Source organism: Trifolium pratense, linkage group LG3, assembly GCF_020283565.1.
Source record: "Trifolium pratense cultivar HEN17-A07 linkage group LG3, ARS_RC_1.1, whole genome shotgun sequence".
Taxonomy (NCBI): domain Eukaryota; kingdom Viridiplantae; phylum Streptophyta; class Magnoliopsida; order Fabales; family Fabaceae; genus Trifolium; species Trifolium pratense.
In genome coordinates, this window is record NC_060061.1 from 32,572,769 (window position 1) to 32,598,380 (window position 25,612).

Here is a 25,612-nt window from a genome sequence, read left to right on the forward strand (position 1 = left end):
TTAATTATAAGTAGTAAAGTACCACCCATGATGAAGTTTCCTCTCTTCATGGTGCCATTAATAACATAGTATTGTACAAAAAATAAAATATGTTGTACATTATTTTAATAAAAAATAAAAATTTACATGTTACCACGATAAGAAATTAAACATAATAAATTGGGCATGTAATAAACTAATAATAGCTAAAGTATCTTCTATCTTTTCTTTTTTTTTTGGTTACAAAAGTATCTTCTATCTTTAATTAGTAGATAATAAAAATAATCCATCAATATGAAGTGCATACCCATCACTGATGTTATATACTAACCACTAAAAGATTTATTTATTTTTTGTGAAAGTCATTATCTAAATATGATTTAATTATGATTTTCAGACTAGCTTTCTTTCTTAAATATAATATTCAAAATATAATTTTTTTTTATTTTTTTTGACAAGGAATTATTTATTTATTTATTCATTCAGAAAATGACACTTGAATAAAATGGGCCGTAAAGAACGGGACTTGCATGTGCCCCTAACATGGTAGGGCCAATATCTGATCTCCCCTACACTTTTCTCTACTACACCGTCAAAAGTTTTTCTAAATATTAATTACATTACTATATGGGCATACAAAAACAAGTATCATATACCAACAACATTTAATATAACATATTTAGTCAAAAAAACATTTAATATAACATTAGTATTTGAATTCTTGTTAAAAAAAAAAGTGGTATTTGAATTCCTAACTCAACAACTTATAATATAATGTATAGTATAAGTAGTAGGTATTTAAATTGTTAACTATTTGATTTAGAGAATTTAAGTTATTTCAAAGTATTAGTCTTTGTGCTTGTATATATAACAAAATAATAGTTGAAAGTCAGAGGCGTCTTTGCCACATGTGCAACGGCATAAGGCCTCATAAAAATAGGGGACTCTAAAAAAAATTAAGGGTAGTAGTATTGGTAAATGAGAGGTATAAAATTAGGGAATGCAAGCTTTCAAATGAGAGATTGTGGAGTTCAAATACCTGAGATACTCTTTATTCTAAAATGATGAATTTATTTGTTACAAAATGTTCCTAAAAGTTTTTTTTACTGTGAATATATTTTTTAGACGTTTTATAGCTAATTGTTATACTATAGTTTTATCAAATAGAGAGACGTGCAATAGAGATTGTCTTGTTTACCAAATTTTTTTTATATTAGTAAAAAAATGATTATTTTTTAGGGTTATTGATGTTATTTTTAATTTAAATCGTTGACAATTTTTTTGAATTTTTTCTTTTATTAGGACCTATATTTAATAATCGCACGGAGTCTCCAAAAATTTGGATACGCCCCTGTTAAAAGTATTTCTTTCAGAAAAAATAATAGTTGAAAGTATTGAAAACTTTGTTTCACACTTTCACTAAAGAAAAAATTAATAAATCAACCACTCTAATGCATTCTCTTTGTTTATTGTTAATGGTTTAAACGTCTTTATGTCCGTTCATTAAACCTTGTAATAATTAATGTTTTTTGTTTTTTAAACTTTTTTTGGTAAGTTTTGTTTGTTAAACTTAACTAGTCCTTTGCTTGAACGCAACCACGTCCACTTGGCATGTTCTTAATAAGATGTGATTTGAGATGTATACCCTATGATATGATTATTAAAAAGGGACATAATAATTTTCTTTTGTTAACTACTGATTTATTATTTTTAAAAATATAATTAAATTATCACAAATTATTTTACTCAATTTTAATGATGAAACATTCGTGAATTTTCCCTATTATAATACAAGTATGAGATAAATAAAATCTGTTTAAAAGTTATTCTCACCAAAAATCGAATTCGTGAGTCATTCTTACATGGAAATTATCATTTGACCGTAGAAATAAGCATAAGCATATTTAGTACTTACTAGTTTTTCACCGTACAAATAAGCATATTTGCGTATGCAATATTTTTCGATTTGTGTATGCAATATTTTTCGATTTGTAGAGAGACACTGCGTTGTTACTTAAGTATTAATATAATTTGCTTATTAGTGTTGGGGTTGATTGCAATGTAAGTCCCACATTGCTAATGAAGAAAAAAAAAAAGGTCAAAGAAATTATATTGAAGAAGTCGCACATCGCTTAGAATGGTGAAGCAGTGAGGGAATCAAGACTAACTATATAATGGACCTAAGTTCTTTGTTTATAATTGCACCAGTCAATAGCACTTTAAGCTTATATCTGACTTTTTTTTGTTTTTCTCTTGTACTCTTGTATTAGAGGGTTGAGAGATGTAGTTAGGTATTTGCTTTGGAGAGTGTGGGTGTATTGGGGGCCAAGTGAAGGTTGAGGGTAGTCTATGTGTTGTAACAATTTTCACATAGTGTTTATTCTCTGGTTGTCGGTTTTGACAACGACCATGGTTTTTTTCTCCGATTTGGAGTTTCCACGTTATATTCTTGTGTTGTTGATTGCGTTCATTTATTTTCTCTATGCCGGTTTTTCCCAATAACTGGTATCAGAGCTCTTGGTTTGATTCAGGAGGAGGGAGTTCCGCTGTGAAGTTTAGGCAAGAGAAAATTGATGTTTGGCTTATAGAAAATCAAGTCAAGGATGTGTTGATGCAATCAGGGTTACACAAGGTGAGCTTGGAGAGGCGGTGGTAATAATACTCGACATCAGTCTGGAGAGGTGGTGCTAAGAATACTCGGGTTACGTCTGAAACAACAACTTATTATGAGGATGCGAAGGTGCTAGTGGAAGTTGAGAATCGGTGGAGTGTTGAGTCATATGGACTTTGGAAGCTCCTATCACATGTGTTTGAAGAAGAAATACTTTTGAATCCCTATAGCTAGTTGAAGGTGGAGTAGTTCATCTTGGTGACGGAAAGCTTGTAAGGTTCAAGGTATGGGTGAGTTTCTTTTAACACAATGCGAGGTATTTTCTTGAACTTTGATGCATAGATAGTAGGTAGATTACTTGTTAGATAGTTCTACTATTATTGGTTATGCATCTGTTACTAGTGGTGATTCTCATGTTTTGGTTAAGTTGTGGATCTTCGTGTGGGTACTTGTTAGTGACATGAGTTTAGTTGGACTAGTGAAACAAGGTTTACTAGGTGATGTAACTAAACTGGAATTGTTGGAGCCTAACAATGGCCTGCAGGTGGTTTTAGAGCAGTTTGAAGTTGTTCAAGTGGCACATGGGCATCGGTTGACATGGATGCAAGGTGTGTGATGATAGCGTGCAGGCATTGGTTGGCATTGATGCAAGGTACGCGGTTATCTCGATGGCTGATGAACTTCCAGAGAAAGCCAACATGGAAGTTGCACCATAAATTTTCAGCGAGGTTTCGAGATGAAATTCCTGGGATGGCTTAGTTCCAAGTGAAGAAAAATCTTGGGATGGTTTAGTTTCAAGTGAAGAAAATTCTTGGGATGGTTTACTTCCAAGTGGAGTGTACTCTTTATGGTGGAGTATGATAATTTAATATGTCGGTATAGACAATGAGAATTATGATTGTCGGTGAAGACAATGATTGTCGCTATAGACAATGGAAGCAGAAGATAATGATTGTCGGTGTAGACAATGAAGATTGAAGACCATTACAATCAAGGTGGAGATTGTTGGGGTTGATTGCAATGTAAGTCCCACATTGCTAATGAAGAAAAAAAAAAAAAAGGTCAAAGAAATTATATTGAAGAAGTCCCACATCGCTTAGAATGGTGAAGCAGTGAGGGAATCAAGACTATATAATGGACCTAAGTTCTTTGTTTATAATTGCACCAATCAATAGCACTTTAAGCTTATATCTGACTTTTTTTTGTTTTTCTCTTGTACTCTTGTATTAGAGGGTTGAGAGATGTAGTTAGGTATTTGCTTTGGAGAGTGTGGGTGTATTGGGGGCCAAGGGAAGGTTGAGGGTAGTCTATGTGTTGTAACAATTTTCACATAGTGTTTATTCTCTGGTTGTCGGTTTTGACAACGACCGTGGTTTTTTTCTCTGATTTGGAGTTTCCACGTTATATTCTTGTGTTGTTGATTGCATTCATTTATTTTCTCTATGCCGATTTTTCCCAATAATTAGAATATGGTTTATCACGGTAACCGACAATTAAAATATATGATTCTTTCTAAGTACTACTAATCATCTGAAATGACAAATTGTCTAAATTAATTTAATGATATGGTAGGATTAAGAAAGTTATTTTATGCGAGCCAAAGAGAAAGACAAAAGAGAATTTGTAGTCCTCTCTTTTTTTAAGTTTTGGGGAGTACCATATCATAGTAGACTTTAAATTAGTATTGGTTTTTAAAATCATCTTAACTTGAGCAAGTTAATGACACACGTGTAATCAAAAGGTTTTAGTGTCTCGTAAGCGCAACTCAGATGGTAAAATATTGTAAAAATATTTAACATGTCAGGTACGAGTTTGCATCTGCAATACTGTACTTCTCTTCTTTATACTTATTTTTTGTTTTCACCATCAGTATCCGACATACTGAGCCGTCTAATATGATTTAAAGGTCAATTCTGGCATCGGGTGATTTCAATCTTCTTTCGATCGTAGTTGAGGGATATGAACCGTAGTCCTCTCTACTATCATCACTGAACTAACTAACTATTTTCTCTTCTTTATACTTGACATGTGTGTGAGTTTCACGGTTAAATTTCTTGAAACCAAAGTAAAAAAATTGTGTTGTTGGTTTGTATATGGAGTATACTACAGTTAAAGTCGGCTAGCTATGTGGTCTCTGAGTCTGTCTAATATTAAATCCTTCTGCATACAAATTTAATGTTGTAACTGTTTGGTCATTTTCATACACAATATGAAGAAACCAAATAGAACTCAGAAAGGATTCTGTATCAATAGAGAAAGGGAGTGGACATAGGATTGTAGCAGTCACAAAACAAAACTACTACAACTTAATTACATTGGCTCATTGAATTTGTACCCAAAAAAAAAAAATGTCTCATTGAATGCAAAGTATGCAGCATCCGGAAATTGACTTACCAATAATTAATAAAAGAACTTACCAAAAATCCGGAAATTGAAATTGGGCTAGCAACAACTACAATATCAATAGTGATATAAACTAGTACACTTACTTGGTCACAAATTTAAATAGAATTTATTGAAGTTCACATACATAAATAAATAAAATATGAAGAAAAAAAAGGTTCGGAATGTTTAATTAGTTTTTTTTTGTCAAATAGTCAAATGATTAAAAATTCATCTCTTGAGATGAATAAGTAGAAAATTACAAATTCAAATTTTGATCCTGCATACTCTCTCCATCCTTAATTATAAACAAAAATCAACTTTTCAGATTTATTGAAAAACTAATGTATCTGACCTATATTATAGACTAAATACATCCATTATTAAATGAATCTCAAATGTATAATTTTGCTTATAAATCAGGATAGAAGGACTATCTCTCTATTAAGTGAGTTATGCTCACATGGACCATTAAAATGTTTAAGTTATTCATAGTTGATATTAGATTAACAAGTGACACTTGAATTAACAATTGTGTAGTCATTTCCCTGCAATTGGAGTTGCATGATAAATGTTATTGGGGTGATTACATCGAGGAGAATCAGAACAACTAGCTATATCACTGTAGTTACAGTGGTTAGCCTTGAATTATCATTATGATTATATATTGGGGTGAGGAGCATTAGAGCAGCTCAAGATTGTTAAACCAAGATCAACATTGTCAATAATAATAATTCTTTTATGACCAAATATATATTGCAAATTGGTTCTCAATAATATTTTTAAAAAATAAAATTGGCAAATACATTAACTTCTCTATTGTTACTATTGTTAGAGCTATGAAGAGACATGTTAATTGAACAAGTACTTGTATTGTACATTTTAATCCTACATTAATAATAGTTTATCAAAGATCAGTGTATCTATGAAAGTTAGGTAATCACAAAGCACAAGTTTGTTAGCAATCACAATTGTGTTAGACTAATTAGTAGCAAATCCACAAGAGACCTAAATTTATTGGCAAGTTTGTCTCTAATTGTGATTATATTGATGTTAGGTAAACATAGAGGAACATTTGTTACGACTGTCTAATCTATTGTTGCAATGGTCCAATTGTCAAACATTGCATGGTTATTCACAATTTTTTTTTATGTTCATTTAAGTTTTTTATTAGATAAAACTCGAATTAAAACACACGACTATGAAATTACTCTCAATCACAACTATTGATGAGAGAAATCAAATGGTCACGATTAGACGTGGTAGATGAGCAGTGGCGGAACCAGGATTTTTTTTTTGGGTGGGCCGTTAAAAAAATTTATAATATATAAATTAAATAAAAAAAATTATATTGCGTATAAAAATTTAAGTCATAATAAGCAATAATTTGATAATTAAAAAATTAAATTACATACAGAAAATAATACACTGCGTATGTCAAGTGACTTGAAATCATCAATAATTGACTTTGAACTAATGCTTGCTTAATTAGACAATAAAAAAAAATTTAGATTGAAATTTATTCATTAATAAATATAAGATAATAATTAGACACGGATTAAATAAATTAAAAATAATTGTGTTTTATTTTTTTGGTAAAAATAAAAATTGTGAATTGATATATCATAAGAAAAACATTAATCTCAAAATTATGTCTTTACATGTTTAAACGACATTTATCCTCAAGGGTGTGTGTTAAAGTTGATTTTTGAAAGGAAAAAAAAAAGCAAAACCAAGGAAGGCATGGTTCAAACCCATGACCTTCACCTCCAAATGCATTAGGAATTGAAACCTCTACCATCTAGGCTAACCTTGCGCTTCTGTTGTATTTACCTTCACAAATATATATAGTATTATAAATAGGCAAATGCTAAATAGTGCCCCCGGGGCACTCTTTAAGCCCATAAATAGTAAACTTTTTATAGAATTTTTATCGGAATGCGTAAAGTCAACGCATTGGAAATTGTAGTGTTTAACTTTTTGAATAAAAAGTTTCTTTAAATAGAATGCTTAAAGAGTGCCCCAGGAGCACTCGTTAGCAAGACCCTTATAAATATGTAATTTTATGAAAATACCAAGGGTATATTAGTAATTTCCTATTTTTTGGGGGAGGGCCACGGCCCGCCTCAGCCCTCCCCTAGTTCCGCCACCGTAGATGAGAGAAATCACAAGTTAGTTAGTACTATATCCAAATTTATCTAAATTTTTTTTAAAACATTCTCCTAACAACTCATAGTGAAATGCACAAACCTATCTTATGTAATTTTTTTCTTCACATCTATAAAATTGCATGAAATTAATGCCATAAGTCTACTGCGTTTGGTGCTCACCTCAACTGCACACCAAGTTGGACGTATTATACAGGCCGGTTAAGATAACCCAAAATTAGTGTCCATTTATCTTATGTAAGCCGTGATTTAAGGGAAGCTTAATAAAAATACAACATTTTCATACGTAACGACCACTTGAAAAAATATTATAAAAAAAATACAAACAGTTGAGAATTGCATGTGCCAAGTGGGACCGTAGATTAAGCAGTTGGTAGTGTAACCGAAACATTTCCATGTGCACATATGCATAAGTTTTTTGTTGTTTTGGCTCCCTCTCTCTCTCTTTAGACCCTAACAAATCCTAACTTGTCTCTTTCTAACACAATACCCCATATCTCACTCCCTAACCTATGCTTTTATTTCCTATATAAAGGAAACTAACCTTAGCTAATGTATTAAGCACTACCAAGTAGTAAAGCTACCTCTCCTATCTTAAAAGCACTTGCTATAACCTAAACTTCTTCTCTAAGTACTAGAAGTAGTATACAGTATACACACACAATGGCTATTATTGTAGCTACTTCATACATCTCAATTCTTTGCATTCTTCTTAGCTTATGCCTTAAAGGCACTTTTGGTGACTATGGTGGTGGATGGGAAAGTGCTCATGCCACATTTTATGGTGGTGGAGATGCATCAGGCACAATGGGTAAGTTTAAATAAATATAACTTATTTGTAATATTTATTTATTATTTATTTTCAAATTATATGTTATTTACTAAATATTTTTCAATAATATATTTTATTTATATTTTAACTATCTTTATATAAATAAATTAGTAACGCTTACTACAATAAAGACATTTTAGTCACATGAGTGACTGTGGTTCAGCTTTTGTCGTTTCGATTTGTGAAAAATACTATTTTATTTATGTGGAGTTTGTGGATATTGCAGGAGGGGCCTGTGGTTATGGAAATTTATATAGCCAAGGATATGGAACCAACACTGCTGCACTAAGTACTGCTCTTTTCAACAATGGATTGAGCTGTGGATCTTGCTACGAGATGAAATGTAACAGTGACCCTAAATGGTGCCTTCCCGGTAGCATAATGGTCACTGCTACAAACTTCTGTCCACCAAACTTTGCAGAGTCTAACACCAATGGTGGATGGTGTAATCCTCCCCTTCAGCACTTTGATCTTGCTGAACCTGCTTTCTTGCAAATTGCTCAATACAAAGCTGGAATTGTTCCTATTTCCTTCAGAAGGTACTTAAACCCCAAAAATGAAACTCAACACAGACACGAACTACAAACATAACACTAACACTGACACATAGACATTGATATGTGACTACATATATTGACATATTGGACACTGATACATGTTAGACATCAGACACGTCTTTAATTTGAAGTGTCAGTGTTACATGGCAAAATTTAAAGCATATTTCTAAAATTTTCTCAATTTTAAGCTACTACCATGTACTAACATGAGATTTTAAACTTTTTGGTGGTCTTAAAACAGAGTCCCTTGTGTGAAGAAAGGAGGAATAAGGTTCACAATCAATGGACACTCATACTTCAACTTAGTTTTGGTGACAAATGTTGGTGGAGCTGGAGATGTACATTCAGTATCCATCAAAGGATCAAAGACTGGATGGCAAACTATGTCTAGGAACTGGGGGCAAAATTGGCAAAGCAATAACTACCTCAATGGTCAAAGCCTTTCTTTCCAAGTTACTACAAGTGATGGCAGGACAATCACTAGCAACAACGTTGTGCCTGGTAATTGGCAATTTGGACAGACATTTACAGGGGGACAATTTTAGAAACACAAGTTTCATTTCAAGTTAAAAAAAATCTCCGAAAATCTCCGAAGTCTAGATTACCGGGGCCCCTTCCCCAGAGAACTAGAAGGTCAATACAACAAAAAAAAAAATAGTGTGTGTGTAATATATTGCATTGTTTCCTTTGTTTTAGTGGGAAAGTGTGAGGAAATTAAAAGGTAGATTAGGAGGAGTTAAGGCCAAAATTTGGCTTATAATGCTGTGGTGGCATATATGGCACCCGCTAGGCCTAGTATCATATAATATATAGTTTGTTTTTTGTTTCATGAAGTGATTAAAGGGATGGTTATCTCAACCTCCTTTGTATATTTGATCCCAACAATGGTATATACAAAACCAATTTGGGAAAGTTTATCATATTAATTTAATGATGAATTTTAATTTCAAACTTGTTTCAACTTTTGTTTCTTTGGTTACTGAATTAAATTTGACTATTGATAGATCTTGTTGAGCAAAGAAAATTGCACCGACATTTTTCTTGGTACTAGTACTCAATAGTCAATACTAGAATACTAATTGTCATGTGTTTGTTAAGCGTGAGAAAAAATTAACCAAATTGTGGTGCCATTTCTTAACATTGAATATGGTTGTTGCATTATAAATATACTACTACTAGTGACTATGCAGTGTGTAATTTTTCAAGTCAAGAATTGTAAGAATTAGTGCTATCTTTCTTTTACTTGTCTAGTAGTATTTATTTTTGAATTACTGGGACGAGGAACTTGTTTGACTTGGACCATCAATATCAGCTACCAAGAATAGAACTGCTATGTTTACTAGAGCCAAAGGGTAAATGAATAAAAGATTTGAACGAATATATTTCAGTGTGAAAGGTAAAAAGATTTAGGCTTTTTTATAGTTAAGACTTAAGATGGAAAGAAAGGGGGTGCGGCTTTGAGAGATGGGAGGAAAAATAGGGGAATTTCGTATTTTGTTTGAAAGAAATTTTTTAAAGGAGAGAGGAGGAGAATGTTAATGATTTCTTTGAAAATTCCTTTAAAATCTTAATTTTTTTAAAGATATATAAGTCACTAAAACAAAGGTAAGGACTACATCCCTTTGGAATTCTTTCCTCATTGCTTTTTTCTCAAAACATTTTTATCTATATAAATAAAGTCTTAAAATTGGTCCTGCCATGAGCTACCTAGTACCTAACCTACCTAGTTCAGTTATTTGGTCCATATACAACTTTTGCCCCAAAAAGCTTGACAGTTGAGACAGGTCCTTTTGAGTTTTGGCCACAGAAATGGTCCTGAGTCTTGTTGAAAACGATTAATAACTTCATGAGGAGTGCTATCATTATTAACACACATCTAAAACAAACACTCTAATTAGTTAAAATTAGTTAAAATTCAAGTTAACCACAATAAACTTATGTAACCCACATAAATTTAGTGGAACCCAATTGAACTTCAATAGGTAATTAGTTGTTGCTGGCTTAATTCATATCAGCTTTTTATTCCCTTTCATCTTTACTAGCTATTTTATTAAATTTCTCTAGTACCCTTAACTTAACCACTCATAGAATATAATCAAGACAGCTGCATGCGGACAATAGAATATATAATGCTTGTTTGCCTGATGATTACATGTAGGAAAGGGCTGTCATTCGACATTAATAGCAAGAGAACGAGAAATTCGTTCATAATGGCATCATATTGCTTTTTCCTAACTTATCGAATCAACTTTCTAATTCTTTCTAATTCTCATAACTTCAATATGCTTCGTAATAGGACTGACATTCATTTCCCTGAATTTACAACAGAAATTAAGGCAGTAACCTTGTGTTGATAAGGCGTTAACAGTAACCTTGTGTTGAGAACTTTGTGTGCTTTCAATCCGTATTTCACTTTAACCTCTCTCTGCGGAGTCTCTCCAATTCCTTGGCCATTTGCCAATGTTCTAGTGACATGGTGGTCTCACCAAAGCTTAAGCACATGAGGCGGCCCATTGTTACCAATCTGTTCAGAGAAGGTAAGGCAACAACTGATTAGGGAGGAAAGGCTACAAACAAAATACTACAATACATGTAATATAGTCACTCACTAACCTGCTTAAATCTTGGGTATTCAAGCTCCTGTCTGCTTGTATTGCGGCAACTAAATCACTTTCTACCATCTGGAAACACCCAATACAAGTATCGGCTTAGTATGCATTCTCATTGTCATAAAGATTAAGTATGCTTTAGATATCTTTGTTAAGAAATTTGGTTTTTACAAATAATAATGATGAAACGAGAGAAATTGGCTAAAAGAAAATTGTAACAGTAATGCAAAGTATAAGTGCCCAAAAATCTATCGTAAATACTAATTTGAATCTTGTGTGTGCTTTAAGATATTTCTAGGTTGCAGTGGATAATGTAAAAATCAAACACTTCTGCCCAAATTTGAAAGTCATCAGTTCCTGAGTTTATATGCCAAGAGTAAGGCTAATAGCTAACATAGATCTTTAACCAGTTCAATTTAACCGTAAAGAACCTTTGTTTACGAAACCTGTTATTAGCATCAGTCATACCTTCTGCGTTTCTGATTCAAAACAGTGTGGAAGTTGTCTAACACTGGCTAAATACCACCTCCAAGCTTCCAAATTTTCTGCTGCCACATCTTCCGAGGAATTGATTGCAGAAGGCCGGATAGGTACAATTACATCAGCTGGCAAGATATTTGATTTCCCCTCAGACAAGACTAGCAGCTGGACATCAGTTGCCATTTCCATTTTATAGTACTTGAAATCATATTCCACCTGAAATGCATACCAAGTGTTTGTCATCATCTTTGAAAAACAGTGCAAGTAATCAATTAAAAATGGAAAATTGTGTTTTTTAACAAGAAACGATTGTTCTGAATGCAGATAAGTTTATCTCAGAACTGAAGATTCATAGCATAATAGAACACGTGACCATGCAAAAAGATAGGAGAGCTAGACAAGCAGACGATTACCTTTTGCAACTCCATTAAATTTTTCAGCAACCTTGCATTCTCTACACCTACAGAATTGAGAGTTCCAACGTCTAATTGTGTCTCATCAACAATTAAATGTGAATCTTCCGCTAGTTGCAAGACTCCGGTTTCTAATCTGGAGCATTGACAATAAAACTTGTAAATATATTTGTATACTAGTAAGGAGTCAATGTTCAGAAAGATTATCAAACATGATCACCTACCTATTTGTATCATAATTCTTTTTTGGTGCAAGAGAAGCGGTGTTCAAGTATTCCACTGTAAGGGGTATGCAATGTGTGAAAGGTACGAGGTTCTTGACAGCAAGGTTTAGTTGCTTTCCGAATATAGACGCAGTTTCTTTGCTAAAACAAGTAAAATTTACTGAGAACTTTCCCACAGCAAGAGCATCTACCCTAGCTTGCACCTGGTCAAAAGTAAATCAATTAATGCAAACACTCAAGAATGGAGGGCGAGGGGATTGGGATGCATACACTCGATCGCATGTGTAGGAAAGGGAAACATGTGAGAAACAATACCCAGATCATTTACAATGTTTGAAAAGATAGAAAGGAATGATCTATTAAGAACTGCATACCTTGGATAGGAGATGCAGCAACATGAAATGAGCAGCTATATCATCATTGCCTAGAACAGCTGAGAGATGTCGTAAAAGAGCCTCTCTGATGCCTTTGACCAAGTCGGGTTTTGGCTGTAACAAAAAGCATGTGCTTTCTTTATATTTATCAAGGTGTTTTCAAGTTAAGAACTATCCCAATTCAAGATACTAATTGTTAAACACAAGCCATTTGGTCAGATAAATCAATCCATTTGAGTGTGTACCTCGATAACAGGCTTATTCTGAAGGAAGTCCAGAACCGAAAGTTTCCTGTGAATCAAACAATGAAGACGTGGCACCTGCAACTTAAAAATGTTAAAACTTATAAACCAGATGCTGCGAGGACATAGAAACAATATACAAATGCATATTTATGCTTCTTTTAGGTTGGTAGTTTTAATTAGAACAGCAACATGCAAGCCTCTTACTATTTTTATTGATCAATTACCCTTCAAGGGATGAAACATACCTTGTTAGGTGGGAAATGATGCAAGGGGTCTTCACCAAATCCATTTGATAAATCAGTATCTGTGTTGTCCTCCTGAAGCTCTGGATCAGATGTAAGGATACCCACAAACTCAAAAATGTCATTCAGCTTCAGTTCAGACTCTGGCGCATCATATATCTAGCATGGTCCAGAGGAAATGAGAAAATAGATTTTATATAATTCCATGAAATTAAAATCAAGTTAATCCTTTGTCAATAAAATACATTTCATAAGATCCTAAAACCTGACAAGACTAAATTTTACCTTTACAATACAACTAGCTGAGTTACCACTGAGACCATGCATTAAACTCGTACTAGAGCCAGCAATTTCAGGTACAGCTCCCTGAGGCTGGGAGGCAAGGGAAGGGCATTCACCTTCTCTCTGTAAAAGAAAGAGTGAGACTAATTCTTAAAAAGAACAAAAACAGAAGATTGTGGCAATTATCAAACTCAAATAGTCCTTCCCTTGTGGTAAAGAAACAGCTCATGATTTCATAAATCATAACTTGTAAACTAAATAGGATATTGAAAACATTAGGTTGTATAGGCACCAAAAGTTTGAATATCAGATATTGTGGTTAGAATAAAGCTCAGCAAAATATTGGCCATAGTTTCTAAAAACATCTCTAAACAAAATATCCTTAAAGATAATTCTTAGATGGTTCTTTCATGTCAATCAAATTCATAACACAAAAGTCAGAGTTAGATGAAAGCCATCCATACCATTCTTTTAGTATTAGGAGAGCCCTCCACTTCGTCACCATCAACCTGTGAATAAACACATATCAGTCAAAAATCTGAATAAACACGCAATTATTCACAGTTTATAGCATTATCAAAAATTTAATGGAATCCAACAGAATGACTCTAATGTATGTTTCAATCTATCAAATTTCTCTTGGGGCACGAGAAAACAGGCAATGAACTTAATGTAATGGTAGGCAAGAAATTACAGTCATGTCAGAAGACTCATCGTCTCCTCTCCTTCGCTTTTCTCTTTGTTCAGATGCCCAATCCATAGATAGATTGCCAACTGCTTCTGGTGAAGGTTCTGCCCACGGATTCAGTCCCGGAACCTATGCATAAATAAATGTTAAACCTTGAGGAACTACTATTAAATTTAGAATAAACCATCAATTTAACCACTAAAGTATCATTCTTTCTCCAATTTAGTAGTCTGTAATTTACAAAATAAACCATCAGAAGTCAAAAGAACAGCAAGAAATGGAAAGCTCACCGGAACACAGTAAAGCAATCGGCGTTCCCAGATCCGCGTCTCAGCAGAGGAATCCATGGGAATAGGATATTGAGAAATATCCGTAAATTTATTTGTCCTCCACACCGAACCATCCTTCAATTTACATTAATATACCCAAAATTAATCTTTAATTAAGCCACAAAATTTTAACAAGATAAAAAAAAAATTAAAAAACCTACCTTGTAAACGCCAACATAAAATTCATTTCCAAGCATATCCTGAATCATTCCACGATACCGAACAAGAGTATTGGGTTTCACGAATCTTATGGTGGATGGAGTCAGAAGCGGAACCTAATGAAACATTGGGTTTAATAATTAGGGTTTGATTTGATTGGAACAGAGGAGTGTGAGTTTGAAAGTTGAGAGTGAAGGTTACCTGAGAGAGTTGAGATTGGTCAGAAAGAAAGTGGCGGAAGAGATCGACGGCGCCCCAGTCACGGCCGTTTAAGGAGGTGGGATCTGAACCGGACACTATGGCGGTGTCGAAGGTGGATCTGACTGCACCAAGTGGATTAGCGAGAAGATCGTACTGTGGGCCCACCATCGTGACTCGCTGACTCGGTGATTCGTGAGTTGAGAGTGTGTGGAAAATGGGAATCGGAGTTCGCAACGGTTATCTTTCTCGACCTATGCTGTTGTTGCAGCTTTGTAGGTTTTCTTTTTCCCGCCAAAACTTCGATCCTTCCCGCCATTTCTTAATCTTCCTCTATCGTTTTTTTATTATTTATATATTTAGGCTTAAATGCAATTTTGCCCCCCTGTTTTGATTAAATCGGAATTTTACCCCCTGTTTCAAAACGCGGACTTTTACCCCCGTTTTATAATTTTTTGGATTTTGTCCCCCCTAAAATTCTGCTTTCAAGTCACAACTTCAAAGCTTTGCACACTACTCAATTTGGATCAATAATTCACCAAAAGGATATTGAAATGACCGTAATCGAGTTATCTTTCCACAGAATCAAACCTCACTAAATTTGGAGTTACAAAGAGAGATTAATTACCGTTTTAGTGAAGGTATATCCCCAAAATTCTGCACAAAATCTGCTTTCGAGTCACAACTTCAAAGCTTCACACACAACTAAATTTGGATCAATAATTCACCAAATGGATACCGAAATGACCATAATCGAGTTAGCTTTCCACATGATCGAACCCCACTAAATTTGGAGTTACAAAGAGAGATTAATTACAGTTTTAGTGAAGGTCTGTCCAATTACTAATTTTGTAGAAATCTACTTATGACATTCAAATTCAACATCGTCTACCAAACACATCGTAACTCCAAATTTGACGAAATTTAAATGACAACAAGGGTAATTTCGTTAGCTTTCCGGAAATGTAAATAATATTGAAAAATGAGCTACAGGGTGAGAGACAGTACAAACATAGCAGTAGTAGTTCCATACATTAATTGATTTGGACAGACCTTCACTAAAATGATAATTAATCTCTCTCTGTAACTCCAAATTTTGTGGAGTTTGATTCTGTGAAAAACTAACTCGATTTTGGTCATTTCGGTACCAGTTTGGTGAATTATGGATCCAAATGGAATTCTGTGCAAAGTTTTGAAGTTGTGACTCGAAGGTAGATTTTGTGCAGAATATTTAGGGGACATACCTTCACTAAAACGGTAATTAATCTCTCTTTGTAACTCCAAATTTAGTGGGGTTTGATTCTGTGAAAAGATAACTCGATTAGGGTCATTTTGATATCCGTGTGGTGAATTATTGATCCAAATTGAGTTGTGTGCGAAGCTTTGAAGTTGTGACTTGAAAGCAGAATTTTAGGGGGGGCAAAATCCAAAAAATTATAAAACAAGGAGGGCAAAAGTCCGCGTTTTAAAACAGGGGGGTAAAATTCTGATTTAATCAAAACAGGGGGCAAAATTGCATTTAAGCCATATATTTATCATTTATTATATTCTGATTTTATTTTTATATTTTTTAACTTTCAAAGTCTATTTGTTAATCTTAGTAATTTTATTGAGATTTGTTTTATGATCTATTTTACCAATTAAACTACTCAACTTCTTCTATGGTGATTATTTATCTCTCTTGTATTCTCTTCTCCTCTATCCTACATCATCTACCTTTGAGAGGGTGATGTAGGAGAGACAAATTACCAAGGGCTTCAAAAGATTAATGGCTTGTCATTATTTTGTTTACTTTTAGAACTTGCTTATGCTTTATTTTAATGGAATGTCATTTTGAGTACTTCTAGAATTTTAATGGTATGTCATTTTGAGTACTTCTAGAACTTCATGGAATGTTATTAGTCCTTATTTAGAACCTATTTTGATGGTAAATGACAATATTTAGTATAATTATTAAGTAAGAAAGTCCTTTTAATTTTGTGTATTTTCCTATTTTAGTATTTATGTATGTTGTTGGAATTTATGTTTAATTTGTACATGACCGCTATAGCGCTACCCGCTATACCGCAATAGCATTTTTGAGGTTCGGCGCTACGCGCCGCTATCCGAGATTAACAACATAGGCATGAACCAGAAGAGTTAGACCAGTTTTAACAATGTGTCCTTGCTTTCTTTCAACATAAACATTTTTTTTTTTAAATTTCAAAACTTTTGGGTGTGCTTGTTTTCCTTTTCTTGGGCCATATAACACACATAAAATGAGTTTTCATTCTAGGGAACGCATCTTTCTTGGTTACTCTATTGTTCACAAAGGCTGTAAATGTCTAGATGTAAAATTTTCATTTTCAAAGATGTTGTGTTTTATGAAGCTAGATTCCCTTATAGTGAAATGTTCCCTTCAGATCTACCATCTGATCATTCATTATCTGCCAAAGTTGCTCCTAGATAGAGAAATGGCCGATTTTACAAACTTACCAGTAGACAATTCAAAAACAAAAGAAAAAAGAAAATAAAACAATACAATACAAAAAGAAGAGATGAAAACAAGTAAAAACAAGCAAGAAACAACACAAATAAGTAATTATATTTTGATAATATAATATTGCAAAATTTTATGTGATTATTTAAATATAATAAGATTTTTTTTTGGTAGATAGACGAAATGGCATATGACCTAACAATTTCGACATTTTTGTCAGTTGAGCTAAATATTTGTGGAGAATTAAATATAATAAATTATTTGATAAATAATAGATACATAAATATTGTAAAAAATACATATATAATATAAAAGGGGTTTCATAAAAATAAAATAAAACAACAAGGGTTAAAATATATGATTACTCTGTATTTCAATCATATATAATATTCAATCTCACATGACATACATGATTCTAAAAATCATATTTAATACGTAAAAAAAAAAAGAAATATTATGTCTTTACAAGATATATTGATGAACATATAGTTGTTTTTTTTTTAACAAGCCAAAATGAAATATATTAACTAAAATGAACATATAGTTGTTGTGTTATTTGTCATTGAAATGCATGACTATTATCATATTTAATTAACGAGAATGAGAGAAAATTAATTAAATCTATTTTTTTTATTTAAAAATAATATATTAATTTTGTCATATTCTTTTAATTAATATTCATAACACTTAAATTTCTAAATTAAAATAAATTTATTAATTTCATATTACATTCAAAATTAAATATGTTAAAATATATATTATATATTTTATTTTAATACGATGTAAACTCTACGAATTTATGAGTTGAATCTACGTTTCAATTTCACTTAGATGATACCGTCAAAAACAATGGGGGCATTTTCATCCTTATAAAATGAGAGTGTTGTCCTAAAACATGCACACTTGGAATCAACTTTCTGAAACAGTAAAAATGGATTTATGGTTGGGAGGTCAACCACTTAAACGGATCTCGATTATTTCGAGGGGATTAGTCGGAGGATATTTTGGTTTTAAAAAATGGATTTATGGTTTATGATTATGATAAAGACAAATACAAAATTTGTATGGCTAAAATTGCAACGATTCATTTGACCAAAGAGGAAACTATAATCATTTTTCATTAATTCTTGTATTGATTGTATAATAACAAAACATCTATGATCATAATGAGAAGAGTCTTGTAAAGAAGTTTCCAGTTTTGGTCTTCTCTTCAAGACATGCTACATGAACATATCTTCCAAGCTTGTCCACTTGCCTTGCTTCACCCTTGGTGTCCTTTTTACACACCTTGCATGTTTTGTCTACCCAACCCTCTTCAACATATGCTCCATCCACTGCAACAACAACAACAATAAGGTGAATAAGTGGGAGTAACAGGGTTCAAACCCCGATCCCTAGCTACAAATGATAACATGCAGTGTCTCTATCAACTTAGATATGCTCACGGAGACATGTTTCAGTTCAATCTATTACTAAGCCAAACAATAATTCAACTAATCACATGCTTCTTTTCATATTTGACCATATAACATCAATTAGAAGAACATTCATTAGTAAAAATGTTACTACAAAACAATAACTATACCTTCAACATAAGATTTGAAAAAGTCCTTGTATGTTCCACCAATTTTCCTTCTAAGAGCTCCATACTGCATTATTTACAAAAACATTAAGAAATTAAGAATCATAAAGACTAAAATAGGAAAAAATTTCACTATCTTATGTGAAAAAATGATTAAGAAGATTCTGAATTATTATATACCTGTTCTCTGCTCATCTTTTCTCCAGATTGTGTGGCTTCTCTAGCATCTTGTATAAGGCGAGCATCTTCTACGGATCTCGGTTGAGCAAAATCAAGAGCATCAGTTACACTGGTAAAGAAAGATTGTTTATCCTTATCTTCTTCCTTCTTCTTCTCTTGTTTGGCTGAAACTATGAATGTTTTGCTTCTATTGCAATTATAGGTATTTTTATGTACAAGTCCTGACTTTGAAGAGAAACTTGTACAATAAGGTGGAGTCAATGGCAAAGTCCCAAGACCCATTTATGCTTCTTTGAGCAATCACCACCTTGATTTCTTGAATGAATTTGAATTCTGCTAATTGTATTGTGTTATATATATATATGTGTTTATGATATGATTGTGCTTTATTCTTTTAGTATTTGTGGTATCAAATTGCAGCCACAGGCTAGGGTCAATTTTGTCCACAATATTGTTGCCATTCACAAAACTTGGGTGGTTAAAAATGTGGACTATGTGGCACACTAAGGAGCTCTTAAAATGATTGGATCTCTATTTTCTTCAACTTGATTCCATGTAATTATTTAATTCATGTGGATCATTAATTTCTTTGAGATTCTAAAGAAGGATACTCAATGAATCTAAGAATTGAATCAAGTTGAGTCTATTCGTAGGTATCTTTGTGAGTCTTTTTCAAATCAGCTATCTTATCAGCTGTCAGTTATTTTTTAATGTTATCAACTTACTTCATTAAGTTATTACTTAGGTTAACACAGTTTCTATATGTAGTTAGATCATATTTGGATTGACATTAAGCCGTAATCACGCGACAAGAGACTCAGGGGTGATTATATAATTAACTATAATATTGTTTTAGTGAGACCTTTGCAAATTGAAATTATTGAAAGTAATTAATTATAAAGTATTAAGTTTCACAAAAAGAAAAGAAAAAAAAAAGTCTTTACTAACAATCCTCATATAGATACCTATAATTAATTGTGCCACAGTCCCATTAACAAAAGTCTTGTAAACTGCACATTGCTCTGCCATTAAAGCCTGTAAGTAGTTATAACTTATAACACCTCTACATGCAAAAACACAATAATAATAAAAAGGAAAGCTAATTACATGTTAGTTTTTCTACACAATATAAACCATTCCAACCTCCAAAAGAGAAACTGGTGGAACCTTAAGAGCTACATCAGGCCCTCTACAATTCCTTCTCAAGAAATTGTATCCATAGTTAAGTGCCAACTTCTTCAAGAGTGATGAACCTTGCTTTGTTTTCACATAAGAATGTCCAAGAATGAATGCTATACCAGCTTCTTGAGCAGCATAAAGATCTTCAAGCTCTTCTTGCATTTGCACACCAACTTCAGACCTTGTATCACTTTCATGATCATCATCAAGAGCAAACCTCACTCGTCTTTCGGCTGCATGATCTATTGGTTCCATCTCGATAACATCTGTCAAGCTTTGTACAGTTGGGAATCCAACAGACACACTTCCTTGTTGCACACTCTGCTGACTCTCGTATCCTTGTTGGCTGCAGAAACTAGTTGTTCCAATCACAGTTAATCTGTAACTTGATGATTCGTTTGAGTGTGAACCATCGTCTTCAATGCTCATGCTGTTCGCACGAGTTCGATACCAATCGTATTGGATAAAATCAGACAACTTTTTTATTAGTTCGGTTTCAAAGGAATCAACATCCTGGTGAACGTCGCGATATCCATATCTGACTATACACCGATAAGATCGATGAGCAGCTGGTCCTACACGGCCTACAAGGTATCTCTCAGCAGGGGTTACATGAGGAACTGGTACTGATTTTACACAAACGAAAACAAGAACGCGGTGATAAGCAGGGAGGTTGGTGACAAAGCGAGAGAAGTTTGCCGGAATGCCAGTGGTGAGATCAGTGAACACAAGGCCTATTCCAGGGACTCTAGCAATTCCTAAGCTTGGACCTAAAGCTAGAAGCCATTCTAGTGAAACCTTGTTGTGAAGGTCATATTCGTATTTCTTGATTGTTGCGTAGTGCCAGAGGAACATTATAATCATTAGGAAGAGGGCAAGGAGGATTGGCAGCCAGGCACCTTCACGGAACTTTGTCACTGAAGCCGAGAAATATAGCAGTTCAACAGAACCAAAAAACAATAGGAAACAAAAGGCTAAGATCGGCGGTTTATTCCAACAAACTACAATCACTAAGGAAGTTAGGCATGTTGTTACCAACATCACAGTCATCACTGCTAACCCTGCATAAAAAAATATTGATTTTATATTAGCCGAAAACTTCAATTGCTCAACAATACGGCAAAAACCATTATCCGGTTAATCGGGTGTAAATTGTAACATACCTGATGCATTTCCCAGGTGTTTTGTGTCTCTAAATCCAATGGTAACAGCAATGCAGAGGATCATGAGCATCCAATTAATTTCTGGGATGTAGACCTGACCGTGTATCTTGTCTGATGTATGAACAACCTTAACTCTCGGGAAGCAGCCAAGTGATTGGCTCTGATTTATAATAGAAAATGTTCCACTAATGATTGCTTGGCTCCCAACAACAGAAGCTAGAATAGCTAAGATAAGCACCGGCCACCTCACGCTTTCTGCAGCCAAAATTTTGCATAACGTTTTCTATAATATGCTATTGTACAAGGAAAATAACAACCATAAATTTTCTGAAAACTAAAACAGTGATCTGCGATGATGAATACCTGGAACGGAGACATAGTAGCTGATTTGGAGATCAGCATTATGATGCTGTGACAAGTAAGCGGCTTGACCCATATATGCCAATATAAGTGCAGGATATACCAAAAAGGTGAAAGCAATCTGCACACATGACAAATTGTTAAGAAGTGAAAAAAATTTCATGTTTAAATGACCTATCCCTTAGGTCTATAAGAGCATACTCATATAGCATAAGAAAAATTAGCAAAGGGAAAATGAGAAAATATTTTAACCAACCTGAATGGCCATATAATTGAAATGGCCAAGATCAGCAAACATAGCTTCTGAGCCTGTTCACAAGGTCAACACATAAAAAATGTCATAAAGTAAACTAAATTAACTATAGAAATTTTACAATGCTCCATGTTAAACTAAAATCTATTGATTTGAGGGCATAATATCTTGCTTTGACATATTGAAAGTATATTAAATTTGATATTTGTTCAAAAGTATATATCCACAAAGAACTTATTCCATGTCTTAATCATATCATAGTTTTGACTTTGAGGTTTCTAAAAAGATGCTTTAGATATAATAGTATTATGTCTTACAACAGCACAAGATATGCATATCTGCAGATAGAGATAGGTTTTGGATTTAAAGAATAAGTAGTAGAACAGCACAAAACATTATTCTACATATATATGTATATATAAATTGCTACTCTTTACCTGTTATGCAAAGTAATATTCCACCCAAAGAAAGCCATCCACTTATCCTTGTCTTTTTCAAGAACTTGAACATATAATACGGCGAAAGAGCTTTATATACATGGGGATTCCATTTGAATATATTATATAAGCCGAGAGTGCTAATGCACAGTAACCATGTCAGCACAATTGGTGCAAAAAAGAATCCCACCTTATGTGTACCATAGTGTTGAAGTGCAAATAAACACACCAGTATGAAGCAAGTGATAGGAATCACAGCATCTGCAAACACAAATCAATACGTTAAAAACTCAAATACAGAAACAATGAATGAATCCTTCAAATTAACTATTTCGACTAATATGACACTGTAAATAAACTCTTCGATCATTGTAAATTTGTAATTGTATACTAAGCTGACACAACTAAGAATAGTTTTCCGGTTATCTTCAAACTTGTTTGCCATTTAATTTAAAGATATTCACTCAATTAAACGCCGCTAACATGCTATGTTGGAATATCAGAGAATGCTATAAGTGAAACTTACACTGATGGTGTTTCTTGGACATGATTGATACCTCAAGACCAGATACTGCTGAGAAAACTAGATGAATGGAAAGCTAGTCAACAAGTTGATATGAAATATATGCTACTATATGGCATTGACACTTCAAATTGAAACGGACATATTTTGGTGTTTGACACCGACACGACACTGATACCAACACGACACCGACACATGTGATTATGTTCAATTATACAATTTTCTCAAATTATTACCGGTGTGTCGGTGTGTCAGTATTGTGTCTTGTGTTCGTGTCAAGTACTTCATGGTATGAAATTACTTGTAAGACATTGTGAAATAAGGAGGATATAGGATTGTTACCAGAAATGGCTGGTGTAAGCACTCCATCCCCAATTACCATACAAGTACCAAGAAGAACCACAATCAACAAAGCAGTATGCAAAGTCTTATACTTCTCAAGCAGCATCTTCACTTTAGAATTATCTTTCTCTGGAGGCTCCTCCATCTTATATGAAGAAAGTGCCTCATCAGCATGTTGTCTATTTGGTAAAAGACTCACTTTTGCATGCCTACAAATCAATGAATAGAGAGCAAAAGTACCACCTACAGAACCATACATAAAAATCATCAACAATAGAAAGATAAGAATCAACATATTGGTTTCACTAATCTATTCAAATTCAAATACTGAAATGCTTACCCTCTCCATTATCATCAGCTCTAAGAACAACAAACACATATTTGAATAGTGGAATCAATGTCAAAGTCCAGAAAACAAAAGAAAGTGTGCCATAAATCTCTTCATTAGTCTCAGAATGTTCAATATCTTCAGCAAAAGTGCTTGTGAAAACATACAATGGAGAAATACTCAAGTCACCATATACAACACCAAGACTTTGATAAGCCAAAAGCATAATAGTCTTCCAAGAACCCTTCTGAAACTCAAAATTCAACAACAACATACTCAATAACCAATGAACAAAACCCACATTAGAAAAATGAAATCTTTACTATAAAGTTTTGATTTTTCAAGTTAAAGAACTAACCTTTGAGCTATCCCAGCACTTCCCAGGTTCAAGATCCATTCTTTCAATGCTCTTCACAAAAAGTGTATCAGTTTATTAACAGATCTGAACTCAGCAACAACAAAAACAACCTCAAAGAGTGAAGAAATCTGAGAGCAAACAATTACAGCCACTCAATACTGATCCTGTCTGTTTTATGTCTGTGTCCAAAACCAGAAGCTAATAATAGAAGCATAGAAAGGAAAACATTCACTCTCTTTTGGATGAATATGAAACTCACTCATATCACATGGCTTTTCATATCTCTGTCAAATCTTGAAAAGTGGGCACACATTATTTCTTTTCCCAAAAATTAAGGAGAAAACAAGATAAAACCATATGAACAGTACTACCAATATAAGCATAACACTTTTTTATTTTTATTAAATTACTATATCAAGTTCACATAACATAATATTTATACTATATAATAATAAAAACAAGTTGATTTGATAAATTCAAAACCACTGAGACAAAGAATGTATGGAAATGGAATACTGGTTGACGGTTGTACACCACTGTGGCACTGTCACATTATTTTATAATTTTTTTTTCTTACACCACTGGTTTAATCTGGTTTGGAGTTAGTTATGACATCGAGTTGTTTTAATCTCTGTTGATCGCAATTACAGAAGATCGAACTGAGATCCTCCCTACTAAATTCAGCGTCAATCACTACTGAACCAACAATTACAATCGGTTTATTTTATAATTTTTTTTTTCAATTTATCTATTAGTAGTTTTTTTTTTTTTTTGGAAAGGAAAAGAAATGGTTTTAGTGTTTGTTGGAAAGTCGAAGACGAATGATTTCAGGAATAAATTATGTGTGTTAAGGAGTTGGTAGTTAGGACAATGATAGAGAAAAGAAAACAAAAGTGAGCTAATTTCACGGTTTAGTTATTATCAAAAAACAAAGAATGCAATGTGAGAAATGTTTCATTGATGTTGACTCAACAATGTTTAATCACGTGATTTAGAAGCACTTACAAATTTACTTGTCGTTAGCTTGTGTTATGTTGTGCCTAACCAATCCAAAATGTGAAATGAAAATGAAAATTTCTTATAAAGAATTATGTGAAGTTATACGTGTCAAAATTAGAAAGACGCAACGATACCTATGTACGATATGAATATTTTGATGTTTAAATACAATGCTGCCGATATGTTAGCAAGGGCATTATTATCTTATGTTCGTTCTCAGTGTCATGATCATATGTCATATTGTATTGAATATATTATTAGTAATGAAATGAGTTAATTTGTATAAAAAAAAAAGTTAATTTGTTTTCTGTCAAAAATAAAATGAGTGATGTAAAATAAGGACAATTTTGAGAATAGTTATTATCATTTTCAGATTGGTTTCTTGTTGTTTTCATACAGGCTTTTTAATTTTGGGGTTGTTTTGTCATTTTATTTATAGATTTATGGTTTGTTTATTAATCATACATTGCATGCATAAATATAACAATAATTAATGAAACTTTCAAAGTTCCCCACTGACCTAATTAACTTTTGAAATTCTTTGGTTCTTTATGTTTGTGGGGCGTTTCCTACATGGATGATAACTGAATACATCCAATCAAAGAGTTGAAAGAATTTGGACAAAGTAGGTAAACCATAATGTTACAAATAAATAAA

At 33.1% G+C, this 25,612-nt stretch overlaps 4 protein-coding genes across 4 annotated transcripts; 1 reads left to right on the forward strand and 3 right to left on the reverse strand.

The window, feature by feature from the left end:
- The first annotated feature begins 7,703 nt into the window (after nt 1–7,703).
- On the forward strand, nt 7,704–9,480 carry LOC123913421 (expansin-A8). The gene is made up of 3 exons (XM_045964157.1): nt 7,704–7,951; nt 8,199–8,511; nt 8,771–9,480. Exons 1-3 carry the CDS (start codon nt 7,804–7,806, stop codon nt 9,072–9,074), a joined length of 765 nt encoding a protein of 254 aa, XP_045820113.1. The 5' UTR covers nt 7,704–7,803; the 3' UTR covers nt 9,075–9,480.
- A 1,141-nt stretch (nt 9,481–10,621) lies between these two features.
- Nucleotides 10,622–15,096, reverse strand: LOC123913422 (mini-chromosome maintenance complex-binding protein). The gene is made up of 14 exons (XM_045964158.1): nt 14,776–15,096; nt 14,577–14,690; nt 14,377–14,490; nt 14,093–14,215; nt 13,863–13,907; nt 13,402–13,521; nt 13,120–13,275; nt 12,875–12,949; nt 12,630–12,743; nt 12,256–12,458; nt 12,032–12,167; nt 11,607–11,834; nt 11,143–11,210; nt 10,622–11,053 (listed from the first exon to the last, which is right to left on the reverse strand). The coding sequence occupies exons 1-14, from the start codon at nt 14,941–14,943 to the stop codon at nt 10,939–10,941; spliced, it is 1,779 nt and encodes a 592-aa protein (XP_045820114.1). The 5' UTR covers nt 14,944–15,096; the 3' UTR covers nt 10,622–10,938.
- Nucleotides 15,097–18,338: 3,242 nt separating this feature from the next.
- LOC123913425 lies at nt 18,339–19,374 on the reverse strand. Its single transcript, XM_045964160.1, has 3 exons — nt 19,014–19,374; nt 18,837–18,900; nt 18,339–18,585 (listed from the first exon to the last, which is right to left on the reverse strand). The coding sequence occupies exons 1-3, from the start codon at nt 19,293–19,295 to the stop codon at nt 18,413–18,415; spliced, it is 519 nt and encodes a 172-aa protein (XP_045820116.1). The 5' UTR covers nt 19,296–19,374; the 3' UTR covers nt 18,339–18,412.
- A 578-nt stretch (nt 19,375–19,952) lies between these two features.
- On the reverse strand, nt 19,953–24,879 carry LOC123913424 (potassium transporter 2). The gene is made up of 9 exons (XM_045964159.1): nt 23,957–24,879; nt 23,611–23,845; nt 23,271–23,513; nt 22,932–22,988; nt 22,406–22,666; nt 21,972–22,024; nt 21,719–21,836; nt 21,356–21,610; nt 19,953–21,253 (listed from the first exon to the last, which is right to left on the reverse strand). The coding sequence occupies exons 1-9, from the start codon at nt 23,993–23,995 to the stop codon at nt 20,133–20,135; spliced, it is 2,382 nt and encodes a 793-aa protein (XP_045820115.1). The 5' UTR covers nt 23,996–24,879; the 3' UTR covers nt 19,953–20,132.
- Nucleotides 24,880–25,612: the final 733 nt, after the last annotated feature.